Consider the following 17,100-nt stretch of genomic DNA (forward strand, 5'->3'; position numbering starts at 1 on the left):
TGGCCCTGGAGCTGAGCTGCTGCTCTGGCCTCCTACAATCAGGTCTGGGCCAGGGCAGAAAGATGCAGGGAGTGCAGATCAGGCTGATCTGCTGCACAGAGGAGACGCTGGCCCGCCAGGCAGGGAGGTTAATGTTTCCTACCCCCAGCCAGTCTCAGTAAGGGAAAGAAAGCAGCCCTGGTGGAACTGGGCCCCTAGCGATGCTGTGGGCCCCGGCACTTGCCCAGGTAAGCCGGGTGCTGATGCCGGCCCTGGCTGTAAGGTCAGTCCTATGGATTGCCCTGGTAACCAGGCATAATAGAGAGCAGCACTTTTGCATTAAGCAGTAAGGCTGTAAAGTTTTTCAAGGTACATCTTGAGAGCTTCATGTGTCCCCCAGACAGAACCCCCAGCTTTGTTTTAATTTCATTAACTTTCCTTAAAAGCATACTCCAGCAAAATGTTTTTCTTTCAAATCAACTGGAACCAGAAAGTTATATAGATGCAATGTATTTCTATTTAAAAATCTCCAGTCCTCCAGTACTAATCAGCTGCTGTATGTCCTGCAGGAAGTGGTGTATTCTTTCCACTCTGACACAGTGCTCTCTGCTGCCACCTCTGTCTATGTGAGGAACTGTCCAGAGCAGTAGCAAATCCCCATAGAAAACCTCTCCTGCTCTGGACAGTTCCTGACATGGACAGAGGGGGCAGCAGAGAGCGCTGTATTAGACTGGAGACAATACACCACTTCCTGCAGGACATACAGCAGCTGATAAGTACTGGAAGACTGGAGATTTTTAAATAGAAGTAAATTACAAATCTGTATAACTTTCTGATACCAGTTGATTTAAAAGAAGAAAAAAAATTACTGGAATTCCCCTTGAATGCTTTATGGAATTAAATCTTTGAGGCTTTCGGTAGTGCAGAGTACAGGAACGGTTTGCATGTATGGTAGTGCAGAGCAATGATAAGTTGTCTCCGCCATGCTGCAATCCTACACCTTGCCACACCATGAACCTGCACCTGGAGTGACACCTCCGACATCGCTCATCCAGTGGGAACTAATAGAATCCTACTATTCCCTGACCAATGAGTTCACAGACTATTTGAGTGATGCAGTCCTGTCTACATAGACCAGAATGGCGCCAGGACCTTCTCTTTGGATCATTGTCCCTAAGGCTGGGTTCACACTGCGTTTTTGCAATCCGGTTTTTTTCATCCGTTTTTTGCAAAAAACGGATGCATTTGTGTGCATCCGTTTTGATCCGTTTTTCTATTGATTTCCATTGTAAAGAAAACGGATCCGTTTTTTTTTGACAGACACAAAAACGTAGCTGACACTACTTTTGTGTCCGTTAAAAAAAATGGATCAGTTTTAATCTGTGTTTTTTTTTTTTTTTTTACAATGGAAGTCAATGGAAAAACGGATCAAAACAGATGCACACTGATGCATCCGTTTTTTTCCATCCGTTTTTCATCCGGTTTTTGCAAAAAACGGATTGCAAAAATGCAGTGTGAACCTAGCCTAACTCTTCAAACTGTTCCGAGGACAAATGGGGGTCTGGTCCAGTACAACAGAAATACCCCCATCTTCCCTGTGCTCACTCAGTTATGAAAGATCTTATACTTCTATTTCAAGGAGCCAATTACTAGCAGCTCTTATGTGTTCTCTCTCTCTCTCTCTCTCTCTCTCTCTCTCTCTCTCTCTCTCACGCTCTCTCTTGTTTGTATTCTCAGGCTCTCTTGTACTCGTGCTGTCTTCCTGTTATACACTTTCACACTCTTTCTTGTGTGTGGTCTCTCTCTTGCACTTATACCTTTGCCTGTGGTTTATTTTGCAGTCTTAGGGTATCCTCACACAACATATTTTTTATGGTAAAAACTGTCATTTTCAATTAAAACAACGGCCGTTCTTGTCATATAGATATATGCAGCATTAAAGTCATTGCAAACAATGGCCGTTGTTCACACAGTGTATTGAACAACAGCCGTTGTTTGCTATGGCTGTGGAAATGTTTGACATGTCAAATATTTCCAGATGTTGTGCATTGATTTTGCTGCAATTTTCAATGCAACAACGGCCGTTGTCAGTACTCTGTACAGTGTGTACACTCTCACTTTATGTACTCTCTGTTGCGCTCTCACACTCTCTCTTACTTTATGTACTCTCTGTTGCGCTCTCACACTCTCTCTTACTTTATGTACTCTCTGCTGCACTCCCTCACACACTCTCTTACTTTATGTACTCTCTGTTGCGCTCTCACACTCTCTTACTTTATGTACTCTCTGCTGCACTCCCTCACACTCTCTTACTTTATGTACTCTCTGTTGCGCTCTCACACTCTCTTACTTTATGTACTCTCTGTGGCGCTCTCACACTCTTACTTTATGTACTCTCTGCTGCATTCCCTCACACTCTCTCTTACTTTATGTACTCTCTGTTGCACGCTCTCACACTCTCTCCTACTTTATGTACTCTCTGTTGTGCTCTCTCACAATCTCTTCATGTACTCTCTGTTGCACTCACACTCTCTTACTTTATGTACTCTCTGTTGCGCTCTCATACTCTCTTTATGTACTCTCTGTTGCGCTCTCACACTCTCTCTTACTTTATGTACTCTCTGTTGCGCTCTCATACTCTCACTTTATGTACTCTCTGTTGCGATCTCTCACACTCTTACTTTATGTACTCTCTGTTGCGCTCTCATACTCTCACTTTATGTACTCTCTGTTGCGATCTCTCACACTCTCTCTTACTTTATGTACTCTCTGTTGCGCTCTCATACTCTCACTTTATGTACTCTCTGTTGCGATCTCTCACACTCTTACTTTATGTACTCTCTGTTGCGCTCACACTCTCTTACTTTATGTACTCTCTGTTGTGCTCTCTCACAATCTCTCTTACTTTATTTACTCTCTGTTGCGCTCTCTCACACTCTCTCTTACTTTATGTACTCTCTGTTGTGCTCTCTCACAATCTCTTACTTTATGTACTCTCTGTTGTGCTCTCTCACAATCTCTTACTTTATGTACTCTCTGTTGTGCTCTCTCACACTCTCTCTTTCGCACTTAATCTATATTTGTGTATACAGCCTGCAGTAAATACCGGAGCGGCTGCGCTGTACCAGACGTCTCTTATTAATGTCTGTGTCCGGGGATCCAATATTTATCTTTCAAAGGCTGTTAATTCCTTCCTGGAGGCGAAATGTAATAAAGCAGCGGGGAGTCGCGTTCGTCTCTATGAGGAAACCGTCACTTTATTATCGGCTAAGTAGCTACAACACTGGGATCACAAGTGATCAGTGTCACCAGCGCAGAACCGTGCAAGGGTCACGTGCCCAGGATAGCGCTATATGTAACCACCACTGCTCCACGGTCTATGAGGGCTGATGCATTTATAAGATTTACAGTCCCTATTGTAGATGGTGTCGGACACAGACATAGTTAGCAATGCCTGTGCAGCCCTTGCCCTAAACTGTAATACATTACCTCTCCATTACCTTCTCCTGTCCTCTTCTTCCCCGGCGCTGCGGCTGCAACTTACAGGGGTCTCTCTGAGATGACAGGCCGACCTGAAGCTGCGTTGGCGGGAAAATGCAGAGGGCAGAAGAAGACCGGAGCATGGAAAGGTACTTTATTCAATCCATAGCTGCCTTAGAACATGACTGGAGATTTAGGCCAAGCTTAGGTAGAGTTTATCCATCTGTAGACAGCTGTTTCGGGGTTAGTGCCCCTTCAGCTGGGGCAACATGCTCAAAAGCAATTGACTCCGTTCACTATGTTATGGTGGCCATGTGTAACTGGACAGTAACTAGGTCCAACAGAGAATACTAGTTCCAGCGTGTCCACTGTGTGGTGCAGGCAATGATTGGCAGCTTTAATTTGTCCGTGCACGGTCAGAGAAGTGTTCCCAAGCTCTGAAATGTTGTGACATGTCTTCACTTCCCCTTCTATCCCTCACCCTGCTGAATTGTCAGTCAGCTGAGTCCTGGCTGACAACCAGTCATAGGAGGGGGAGTGAGGAAGTGTTATAGCTTGGAGCAGATCAGGAGCTTGCCAAAGTCTTTGATTATTTACACTGAAGAATAAAAGCCTTTTTCTACTTTATAGAAGCACAACTGGACATATGAATGGTACCATCTGTCTCCTTGACCTAATAGCTCCTCCTCGTTCCCTGTTGTATTACGTGCACAGAAAGCTAGCAGGATGGGCTCCCCGGACGTTCCTTAGGCTACATTCACACTTTCACGCTACCTCCTTGATCCATGCAAAACCATCCGTGTTTACATCCGTTTTGCTTCTGTTTTGCGTCCGTCTTTGTCACGGATCTGTGTAAAGCATCTTAAAGTACATTGATTACATCACATCTGTTTTTATTTTCATGGATGAACACAGAAGTCACACCTGTGAAAAACACGGGTCTCATTGATTTCTATGGGGAATCTGTGCCGTGCATCCATTCCGAGTTATGACTTGTCCTATTTTTAAATGGAACGGATTTGAGATCTGTGAAAACACTGAACACGTGACTAGCTCAATACAAAGCAATGGGCTATATCTGTCAGTGCGCACAGACAACTTCACGGAACGTGTGAATGCGGCCTTAGATCGAAGAGAGCGGCTCTCCGCTTCCACCGCTACTATTACACGAAGAGACGTGCAGCAGACCGCCGCTATCATTATGTTTTTTTTAAAAAACCTATTAAAAAACAACGATCAGCCGATATCATGCATGTTGGCTGATTGTTGCCTTTTAACATGACCTATTGCACCAATTGATTATTGGCTGGTAATCGGACAAGCACGGCCATATTATCGTTTGTTTCATTTAGTTTATTCACTTTGTACATTGGAAAAGCTTCAAAAGGTTTTATCGTAGAGCTGCTTTACATATTCTTCTTCCCAGAATTCCCAGTAGAGCATGAGTGTCCTATAAGTCTCCATACTGTACATCTTCATGACGCTCGCATCAAGGGGAACCATTACCCCTTTGGTCCTCCCTAACATCCAGTATGCCCGCTCTACAAGGCTGGGTGCACATGGTGCTTCTCTTTTCAGACTTAGAGAAAGAGGAGTTAAAACCCACCTTGCAGTAATGCATGCCGCCTTACCATGAATTGCAATATGAACACAGCTATATCATTAAAAAACAAACAAACATGTTTTACCTGTTAAAATCACAGAACGAGTCACGGTAAAAACACGTTGTTTTTTGTAAACCAGATTTCCACCTGACTTTTAAATTGCAATTAAAAATGCAATTTTATCGCTCGCTATTGCAGTGGAGCAGGAATGATGGGATAATACTGCAGCGCAGATTGCTCATCATTGCCCTATGATTCTATCCCCGGGAATACAGGCGGCTCGCTATGGTGTAGCAAACCTCAAAACCTCCCCCACACCACGGACTGCGACGAAGACAATTGGCGCAATTTCTTCTTTAAATTGCCGATTGAATCAGATGTAAATGGGTTTTGGATGGTATTTGTCAGGGCACAGTCATTGCAAAGCGCACACTAGTCACAGAGGGGAGCAGAGGATGCTCCGCACATAATAGAGTATTGCGCTGCGTATTTCTCTCCCCTGCACATAGCTGCTCGGAGCATCGGGGAGTGCAGCGGCTTTATTTTCATCGCTTGTGATATAATGAGGCGAGGTGTTTGTATTTCTGTCTCCGGCGAACGCTCTGCACACAGCCTCCGACCCTCCACCTGGTACCATGCGCTGCATCTTTGTCATTAGAGACGGCATGCGGAGACGATGCTACGGCTACAGGTCAGGATAAGTTAGGGATCTGTTTACTACAATGTGTTCATTAAAATTCCAATGTTGTTATAATTCGCCAATTGTGAACTCTGCATCCGTCTGGTTACGTGATGTCTCTGTATTCCTGTATACATAAGTGTTTATAGTTATATAACGTATAGAATTAATGATGAGTGTGTAGTAACGTGGAATGTTCACTAAGTCCTAGTAGCCATGGCTGTATCTATTATTGCGCCTTTAAGTTGTTAGCTTCAGCCGGCCAAGGCTTATTATAGGAGGTGATGGAGAAGCTTATTAATGATGATATCCTGTATGCTGAAAATAAATGATCTATAATATACTTTGTTGTATAATAAGACTTCACAGACACATTCAGCCTGACAAACTGTCATCGCTGGTAATGCCAATTAATAATACTGTCCTCTATGGATTAGACTATAACTACTACTGCTTCTGTATACAAGAATATAACAACTATAGTACTGCTTCTATATACAAGAATATAACTACTATAGTACTGCTTCTGTATACAAGAATATAACTACTATAGTACTGCTTCTGTATACAAGAATATAACTACTATAATACTGCTCCTATATACAAGAATATAACTACTATAAAACTATAGTACTGCTCATACACTAGCGTTCAAAAGTTTGGGGTCACATTGAAATGTCCTTATTTTTGAAGGAAAAGCACTTTACTTTTCCATGAAGATAACTTTAAAGAAATACACTCTATACATTGCTAATGTGGTAAATGACTATTCTAGCTGCAAATGTCTGGTTTTTGGTGCAATATCTACATAGGTGTATAGAGGCCCATTTCCAGCAACTATCACTCCAGTGTTCTAATGGTACAATGTGTTTGCTCATTGGCTCAGAAGGCTAATTGATAATTAGAAAACCCTTGTGCAATCATGTTCACACATCTGAAAACAGTCTAGCTGGTTACAGAAGCTACAAAACTGACCTTCCTTTGAGCAGATTGTGTTTCTGGAGCATCACATTTTTGGGGTCAATTAAACGCTCAAAATGGCCAGAAAAAGAGAACTTTCATCTGAAACTCGACAGTCTATTCTTGTTCTTAGAAATGAAGGCTATTCCATGCGAGAAATTGCTAAGAAATTGAAGATTTCCTACAACGGTGTGTACTACTCCCTTCAGAGGACAGCACAAACAGGCTCTAACCAGAGTAGAAAAAGAAGTGGGAGGCCGCGTTGCACAACTAAGCAAGAAGATAAGCACATTAGAGTCTCTAGTTTGAGAAACAGACGCCTCACAGGTCCCCAACTGGCATCTTCATTAAATAGTACCCGCAAAACACCAGTGTCATCATCTACAGTGAAGAGGCGGCTGCAGGATTTTGGGCTTCAGGGCAGAGTGGCAAAGAAAAAGCCATATCTGAGACTGGCCAATAAAAGAAAAAGATTAAGATGGGCAAAAGAACAGAGACATTGGACAGAGGAAGACTGGAAAAAAGTGTTGTGGACGGATGAATCCAAGTTTGAGGTGTTTGTATCACAAAGAAGAACGTTTGTGAGACGCAGAACAAATGAAAATATGCTGGAAGAATGCCTGACGCCATCTGTTAAGCATGGTGGAGGTAATGTGATGGTCTGGGGTTGCTTTGGTGCTGGTAAGGTTGGGAGATTTGTACAGGGTAAAAGGGATTCTGAATAAGGAAGGCTATCACTCTGCACCACCATGCCATACCCAGTGGACAGCGCTTGATTGGAGCCAATTTCATCCTACAACAGGACAATGACCCTAAACACACCTCCAAATTGTGCAAGAACTATTTACAGCAGAAGCAGCAGCTGGTATTCTATCATAGGTAATGGAGTGGCCAGCACAGTCACCAGATCTGAACCCCATTGGGCTGTTGTGGGAGCAGCTTGACCGTATGGTACGCCAGAAGTGCCCATCCAACCAATCCAACTTGTGGGAGCTGCTTCTAGAAGCATGGGGGGCAATTTCTCCAGCTTACCTCAACAGATTAATAGCTAGAATGCCAAAGGTGTGCAATGCTGGAATTGCTGCAAAAGGAGGATTCTTTGACGAAAGCAAAGTGTCATGTAAAAACAATGTTATTTCACATACAAATCATTATTTCTAACCTTGTCAATGTCTTGACTCTATTTTCTATTCATTTCACAACGTATGGTGGTGAATAAGTGTGACTTTTCATGGAAAACACAAAATTGTTTGGGTGACCCCAAACTTTTGAACGGTAGTGTATATACAAGAATATAACGACTATAATACTGCTCCTATATACAAGAATATTACTGCTATAATACTGCTCCTATGTACAAGAATATAACTACTATAATACTGCCCCCTATGTACAAGAATATAAGTACTAAAATACTGCCCCTATATACAAGAATATAACTACTATAATACTGGCCCCTATGTACAAGAATATAACTACTATAATACTGCTCTTATATACAAAAATATAACTCCTATAATACTGCTCCTATATACAAGAATATAACTACTATAATCTCAAAAGGCAGATAGCAGTCGGCACCACAAACGTACAGCAGCAGTCAGGACAGAGGTGAGATAATAAATCCTCCGGGGTGCTCCGTATAGAAAAAGACAAATGCAATAGCAAATGGAAAAAACAGATCCGGGCACTCACCGGTAACGTAGGATTCTTTTATTCAGGCACTATGTTCAGCGGGAAAGGGAGAACAGGTGGAGGTGCGGGCGCACGCTACCTCTGGGGTAGCGTGCGCCCCCGCACCTCCACCTGTCCTCCCTTCCCCGCTGAACATAGTGCCTGAATAAAAGAATCCTAAGTTACCGGTGAGTGCCCTGATCTGTTTTTTCCATTTGCTATAACTACTATAATACTGCTCCTATGTACAAGAATATAACTACTATAATACTGCCTCCTATATACAAGAATATAACTACTATAATACTGCCCCCTATGTACAAGAATATTACTACTATAATACTGCTCCTATATACAAGAATATAACTACTAAAATACTGCCTCCTATATACAAGAATATAACTACTATAATACTGCTCCTATATACAAGAATATAACTACTATAATACTGCTCCTATATACAAGAATATAACTACTATAATACTGTTCCTATATACAAGAATATAACTACTATAATACTGCTCCTATATACAGGAATATAACTACTATAATACTGCTCCTATATACAAGAATATAACTACTATAATACTGCCTCCTATATACAAGAATATAACTACTATAATACTGCTCCTATGTACAAGAATATAACTACTATAATACTGGCCTATATATATACAAGAATATAACTACTATAATATTATAATACTGCTCCTGTATACACGTGTACAGTCAGTGTTATTATCTATATGGTGAGATTCATTGCCTTCTCTTCACCCATCTCTCCAGGAATAAGGATGCCGCTCAGGAGATGGCCATCAGCCCGTACCCCTTACCGCCCGGCAGTGACTACTCCCATCAGGTAAGCCTGTCAGTTGTGGTAAGGGTAATTGTGTGTTTGTTCGGATGGCTTCCCACCATGATTGTGGTTTCTGGAGGATCAGCATCTGTCATCTCAGGATCTGTGTCTCTGAGGATTTGTCATCTTGTCACTCGGCAACATCAACCATAAAAACCAGAAAGGAAGACATTTTTGTTTCTTAAAGTGACATCACCCTTGAGACTACTGAACACTTTGTGGACCAGCAGTGCTCCCACCTTGTTCATCCTGTACCTCCTGGTTCATGTAATGCAGGTCTTACACTGAAGACTTAATCAGTCTGATTTATTTTCCTTTTATTAACCCTTTGTGTGTTGGAATGTTTTATTTGTATCGGATTATGTAGATGTAGCGTGTATACTGTAGTTACAATGAATATGCCGTTTTGTTACCCTGGATAACATACAGTCTGGAACTGTCAGCTGTAATTTATAAAGACTGAAGTAAAAGCAATGAATGTATAAAAGATAAAAGCCTTTGGAAGCACTTAGACGCTTTGTGCACTGCCTCATTATTCATGTCGTAGCTTTTAGATTCTTACACGTCTATATTCCAGGTTAAGGACGGTCATCGCCATCCACATATCTGCATTGAGACTCTCACAAAGTGTTCATTCCTTATACTATAGATAAACATGGGCGAGTATAGAACCGCCGGGTGGGAGGGGGGGGGGGTAGGAGGTAGGGGATGGTAAGCACAGCAGTTTCTTCTATTCTGTAACACACACTTTACCATCCAATGGGGCAAACCAGGCAACTGCTTTGGGGCTCATGGTGAGAAGGGGCAGCATTGAATGACTTCTCCCTTCTCTGACAAATTCGTTGCTTTTGTTTGCAGCTCCCTCTAGTGGTGGCTATAGGAAACCAGAATAATATAATTAGGTTTACCTGACTCTTATGTCAGGTAAAAAGTATATAGATTGCTAGCCTGTCTGTCCCAGCTCTAAAATTCGTTGGTATGTAATCCTCTCCCCATCATGTCTTCTTACTTTAATTCCCAGAACACATTGCTTTCTCTACCATAGCACTCTTCTTCTTCCTACACCCCTCTCGCAGCACTTCTGCAAAGAGCCCCTGTAGAACATTTCCGTACACGGCAGACTATCGCTTGGCAGTCAGTAAATCTGCAGCACTTGCTGTATTCACTCACTGTCTGCTTCTCTGCCTGTGGCATTTTTAAGCACAAAGCAGCATGCTGTGTACACACCTCATTCTCAATATCCCTAATAAGGTATTGTCAGGGGGATGTATATAAAAAATAGGTGAAAATTTCACTTGGGGGTGGGTCTTTAGCTCAGAGACAAGACCCAGCCACGCCTCCTGAGGATGGTGGCTCATCTCAGGAGAGGAGGAGAAGCCAGAGGTACTGTTGAGACAACACCCCATGGAAAATACACAAGAACTAAAAGATCTCAACTAGTGCCTATAATACATAAGAACTACAAAACATACTGTTGGCAAAATCATGCTCAAGCCAGTACTATTGGTGATAACAGTATTTTAGTGTGATGTCTATCTATCTATATACATATATACAGCCACTGCTGTTCAGACCATACAAGAGAGATGGGGCGGGTTTACTTAATCTGTGTAAGACTCAGACTAGACAATCTAAAAGTGCGTCTGAATTATCACAGAGGTTCAGACCGATACCCTAAGCATATATTTAGACAATGTTTAGACCATGAATTAGTTGGTTTACATTACAGCTTTACTTTGTAGTTAGCGGTGTACAAATAACACAGAAGCCACACCCCTGCCTGATAAGCCACATCTCTTTGTGATAAGCCACTCCCATTCCCCGATAAGCCACACCCCTTCGCTGATTAGCAACACCACTTCCCACAGTAGCCACACCTCTTAATTGTGGCTTAAATGATCTAAAACACATCATAAATGTTTTGCCATGCACCATTTTTTGGCCCACATTTTACCAGACATCTAGTGCATTGGCAGTAGTAATCTGCCCTGATATGTGCACCTCCATTGAAGCCACTCGTGTTCACACCGTACAGGAAGGCGTGCCTACAATATTAAAGTGGTTGTCGAGGATCTATGCGTGTTATTGCAGCTCCGTTCCCTTAAATTGAATGAAGTTGTAATACCACATACAACCTGAGGATAGAGGTGGCGCTGTTTTTGGTAAGAAATATCCATGTTTTTTCTAATCCTGGACAACTAACTCCTTTTCCGCTTTCTTTCTTTCTTACATTACATGATAATGATGTATCCCTTTTTAATTCTAAATCAGAATTGATCTAGTTGTCTGTCGTTAGCTAATGACTTGATTCTCTCTCTCTTAGGAGCAGCCCGATGTCACTGTATCCAGCATATCGGAGGAGGCCAGCCTGAACGAGTTCATGAAAAACTTTACCGACCCCGAGATAAAACCGACTGTGAGTTTAATGTATCACAAATCTGTCAGATGTATATTACCAGTGAGGCCTGCAGATGCCATATACATTACATATACATGACCCGGGTAAGGCAGATTACGGGGTAGAAGAACAAACCCCCATACCCAGCGTTACACCTCACTTTAACAGTTCCCTTTTTGCCCACCCCTACCCCAATAACGGACACCACACTGAGTAACATTGGAAAATGCTGGCCACAGCAGCCTCTTTATTAAGTAGAAAACATAAATAACTGTAAACATTATATATATATAACTTTCAATTGCACTTTGTAAACGTAGCCACAAAAATGGGGAGGTAACGGATAGCCCAACCAAGCAGTACAAGTGTAATCTATAGAACCCCCAGTCGCACCGCGCCGGCTCAGGGATGGCAAATATGCCATGTACTGCTATCCACCTGGTTCCTATGGAACCTCAGAATAACCGCTTAAGCGGTAACCACCTGCACCAAATCCCAAACCGAACTGCAGATAACAAAACAGGGGTTTCCCATCACTTTAAATGGGCCCCTGAAGCCAACTCACTCAGGGCCATCCGTGACCACCCCTCCGCGGGCTGCCGCGACGATTATCAGGAGCGAGCCCCGCACCACCGGCCAGGCACAAACAATAGGGCGGGCGGGCGGGCTGTCTCGGGTCCGGACGCTGCAGACTAAGGTAACTCCTCCCCCCCAACCTATTTCTACCCCCCCAGCCATGGCCCTCCCCCACGCTCCTAACACTACCCCTATTGGTCCGTTCCTACACCCTGCACTTTTGACCGGCTGCTGCCCCCTCACTATAGCAACCCTGCTCGCCGTCAGCTTCCCTAGTTAACCCCTTCCTACCCACCCTGTCATGTACGGGCTGCACTATGCTGCGCCCGTTTCGCCCTCCCTTGACCCGGGTAAGGCAGATTACGGGGTAGAAGAACAAACCCCCATACCCAGCGTTACACCTCACTTTAACAGTTCCCTTTTTGCCCACCCCTACCCCAATAACGGACACCACACTGAGTAACATTGGAAAATGCTGGCCACAGCAGCCTCTTTATTAAGTAGAAAACATAAATAACTGTAAACATTATATATATATAACTTTCAATTGCACTTTGTAAACGTAGCCACAAAAATGGGGAGGTAACGGATAGCCCAACCAAGCAGTACAAGTGTAATCTATAGAACCCCCAGTCGCACCGCGCCGGCTCAGGGATGGCAAATATGCCATGTACTGCTATCCACCTGGTTCCTATGGAACCTCAGAATAACCGCTTAAGCGGTAACCACCTGCACCAAATCCCAAACCGAACTGCAGATAACAAAACAGGGGTTTCCCATCACTTTAAATGGGCCCCTGAAGCCAACTCACTCAGGGCCATCCGTGACCACCCCTCCGCCACCGCGAGCAAGCCCGACTCCTTGGGGTTGCGAGTCCCTCCAAACCCTCAACGCCGCCTCAATGCCATCCTGGAGATTAGACGACCAGAGGTCCATGCCAACCTCGTTGAGGTGAACACCATCCCCGTCCATAAATCCCCACTTAGGGACCTCACAGTCCCTGTGCCGGACTACAATTCCCCCATTGCGCGCCACGAAGCGGGAGACTTCCTTATTTACCCGTCCCCTAGCACTATTGAGGCGATCCACGGACCGGGCTTGGCGCCACTCAAAACGCGCCGCCATCTCGGACCATACTACGATGATGCCCGGGAACAGGGACCACAGCCGAAGCAGATCAAATTTGATGTCTCGTATGAGGTCTCTGGAGGAACGGGCACCCAAGTCGTTCCCTCCAACATGCAATGTTAAAATATCAGGGGCGCGATCTAACCGGGCATAAAAATGAATTTCTGGTAGAACCCCCCGCCACAACATCCCCCCGATACCGATCCATCGAATGTGCGCCTCGCTTCGTGGGAAGCCTAACTGCCGGCCCTCGGGTCGAATGTCAGCGCGCCGGGCCCCACGACGCACATATGAGTGACCGAGTATCCACACCAAGCAGGCACCATCTAAAAACAAAACACACAACACGAATACAAGTATGGGGAAGAAAGAACACAAAGCTATCACAGCAAATCCTGACGAACATACGAACGGAACCGTGAAGATTCCCACCGCCCAATTCGCCGAACCACACACTCATCCAGACCACATCTGACTGCCTCTGTCGCCGCTCCAATCCGGAAGGAATGGGAGGCGAACTCACGGGACGGTAAGGCCAGCCGCTCTAGACCCTGTCGGAATACTGCAATAAATTGAAAACGTGACAGAGCCCTGCCGTCCTGATGGACGAGCAAGGAGCCGCCCCGCCCCCGGGGCCGCAACCCCAAGTAATCACCCACGCAACGGACTGGGCAGGCGGGGGAGCCGTCAACCGGGTAAAGTACCACCGTCTTACCTCTCCCAGCCTGGTCAGTCTTGGAGCGGCGAAGCAAGCAGGACACCCGATCACACGCCCAGGAAACATCCGCACACAACATACCATCATCCGACAGACACGACCGGCTGATCAGCTCGCCAATTCTAAATGCCCCAAAGAAGGCTAAAGAAAAAGCGGCCCGAAACAACGCACTCTCAAAACCATTCGTACACAAGCCATCCAACACGCCCAGGAGACTCACCAAAATACTAAAAGACACCGGTCGTCTAACATCCCGCGACATTCTAGATTTTTTGTACCCGGCAACCGCTTGCCGCACCACAAAGTCCCTTGTCACATCATGCGTTCCCAGCAAACGAAACCAATAAGACAGACCTGAAAGCTTTCGAACCAAACCGGAGACCGAAATCCCTTCACTAAAAGCATCTCCCACAAACATCAACAAAAGCGGCACAAGATCCCCACTCAGACCATCCGATCCCACCGTACTGCAAAAACGCAACCATTCTTGCCATGCCGACACACGACCCTTCCATGTAGACCTGCCAACCGCACGTTCAATCAGACAGAAGGCGTTCCTGAGACTATGCTCCACAGGCAATCCGGGCAGGTCCTCCCTTGCTGATCCGCTCCCGGGGCCAACTCGCGGAAACGATCCCACTGTGAACGAGAAAGCGAATCAGCAATGGAGTTCTGAACACCCGGCAGGTGACGAGCAGAAAGCCACGCATTCAACTCAAGCCCACGCAAAACCAAATGGCGCAATAAGTTAACAACGGGCGGAGAGGAGGCAGACAAGCTATTAACCGCCTGGACTACCGAGAGGTTATCGCAGCAAAAACGAACCTTCCTGCTGCGAAACCGGGATCCCCACACCTCCACTGCTGCCACAATCGGGAACAGTTCAAGCAAAGTCAGGTTCCGACTGAAGCCACACTCACGCCAAACCTCAGGCCACTCTCCTGCAAACCATTCTCCCGCGAAGTAAGCACCAAAACCGACGGAACCTGACGCGTCCGTAAACAGCTCCATATCCACATTGTCCACCCAATCATCCATCCACATCGAACGGCCATTATAGCGCTCCAAAAACTCTGACCACACTTGCAGATCAGCGCGATGACTAGCTGTTAACCGGATGAAATGAAGGGGGGAACGGACGCCCGCCGTCGCGGAGGCCAAGCGGCGGCAAAATATGCGCCCCATCGGCATGATGCGGCAGGCAAAATTAAATTTGCCCAACAATGACTGAAGCTGGCGCAAGCGCACTTTGCGCAAACCCAAAAAATAGCCCACTACCGTTCTTAAGTCCCTCAGCTTATCCTGGGGTAGGCGGCATTCCATTGCAACCGAGTCAATCTCGATGCCCAAAAAACGAACAACTGTCGCCGGGCCCTCGGTTTTGTCCGGTGCCAATGGAATGCCGAATCTAGCCGCCACACGTTCGACTGTATGTAGCAGAACAGAACACACAGTAGACCCTGCCGGGCCGACGCACAAGAAATCGTCCAAGTAATGCAAGACGGCCTGCAAACCCGACTCCTCGCGTACGACCCACTCGACAAAAGTGCTAAAGGCCTCGAAGTAAGCACAAGAGATCGAGCACCCCATTGGCAGACAACAATCCACATAATACTGCCCCTCCCACATACAGCCCAACAAGTGAAAACACTCCGGATGCACCGGTAACAACCTGAAAGCCGCCTCAATGTCCGTTTTGGCCATTAGTGACCCCGGTCCGCACCGCCGCACCCAGGCAACCGCCCGATCAAATGAGACATATGAAACGGAACAAGTGTCGTGATCAATACCGTCATTGACCGACCCCCCAGAGGGGTAGGACAAGTGATGGATCAGCCGGAACTTGTTGGGCTCTTTTTTGGGGACCAAGCCTAAAGGAGAAACCCGCAGGTGAGGCCACGGCGGATCCACAAATGGGCCCGCCATACGCCCCAGGGCTACCTCCTTTGCCAGTTTTTCACTCACCAGGTCGGGCCGAACCCTGGCCGACTTCAGGTTTGGTGGGCGGAAAATTGGTGCTCCAGGAGAGAAAGGGATCCGGAAGCCAAACTGAAAACCTTCACGCAAGAGTAGGGCCGCCGACCGGTCGGGGTACCTACTTAGATGAGGCAGCATCGCCTCGATATTCACTGGCGTCCGACCCCTTTCGTGAAGCCTCAGTGGGCCGCCCCTTTTGTCTCTTGAAACAGCGGGACTGGGGGTGATTACCCCCGCAGATACTGCATTCATGTTTGAATTTACAGTCTGCGTTGAAGCGGCAGCGACCCTCGTTGAACTGCCAGCAGCACCCTGGGCGCTGAGAGACCGAGTTCCCGGCCGAAGTGGCCGATCCCCCGGTCCCCCAACGAAACGGCTGGGACGGCGCACGTGCCGCCGCCATGAGCCGCATCCATAAAGCAATATCTTTATGGTGCCAGCGCAGCGACGGCCGAACAGCTTTTCGTTGCCGAAACTGCTCGTCGTATCTCAGCCAGGCTGTACCCCCATAGACTCGATAGGCTTCGCCTATCGAATCCATGTAGCAAAACAGAGCCGAGCAATTCTGAGGGGCCCTTTCCCCAACAACACTGGCGAGGATGGCGAAAGCCTGCAACCAATTGGAGAACGTGCGGGGTATCAAACGATACCGGCGCTTCTCCTCCTCCTCCTTTTTGCTTTCGTCAGCCTTGCCCTTGTCGATGTTAAACTTCTCCAGTGGGAGAAGGGAGAATATTTCTACATATTCATCGCGCCAGATTTTTTCGCGGACTTCTTGCTTTAGGTGCGCCCCCAAGGGGCCATCAAAGCAAACGTATACTTCACCCCTGGCCGAATCATCCAGCCGGAGTGAAGCATCCGCCCCCGTAGTTGAAACCGCGGGCGCCGCCGAAACCGCCGAACCCGGTACCGCACTACCCCCGAGCCACGCGGAAGCCGGTGTCGCTTGACCCGACACCGCCTGCCCCGAAGCCGCCTGTGCCACAGGACCTGCCTGCGTACTAGCCAACACCTGCGCCCTAGGCACCGCTTGCGTGCCAGGAACTGCTTGCGCGCCAGACACTGCTTGCA

General features: G+C 46.3%; 1 protein-coding gene across 6 annotated transcripts in view; it reads left to right on the plus strand.

Annotated features, from left to right (window-relative positions):
- PATJ (PATJ crumbs cell polarity complex component) overlaps window positions 1-17,100 on the plus strand; it is a 179,515-nt gene that overhangs the window by 130,646 nt on the left and 31,769 nt on the right. For all 6 annotated transcript variants that reach the window (XM_069981340.1, XM_069981334.1, XM_069981337.1 and 3 more), the window contains 2 exons: window positions 9,163-9,235; window positions 11,556-11,648. In XM_069981340.1, coding sequence (XP_069837441.1) covers window positions 9,163-9,235; window positions 11,556-11,648 — 166 coding nt within the window. The remainder of the gene's footprint in view (window positions 1-9,162; window positions 9,236-11,555; window positions 11,649-17,100) is intronic.

This window comes from Dendropsophus ebraccatus, chromosome 8 (assembly GCF_027789765.1).
Source record: "Dendropsophus ebraccatus isolate aDenEbr1 chromosome 8, aDenEbr1.pat, whole genome shotgun sequence".
Classification (NCBI taxonomy): domain Eukaryota; kingdom Metazoa; phylum Chordata; class Amphibia; order Anura; family Hylidae; genus Dendropsophus; species Dendropsophus ebraccatus.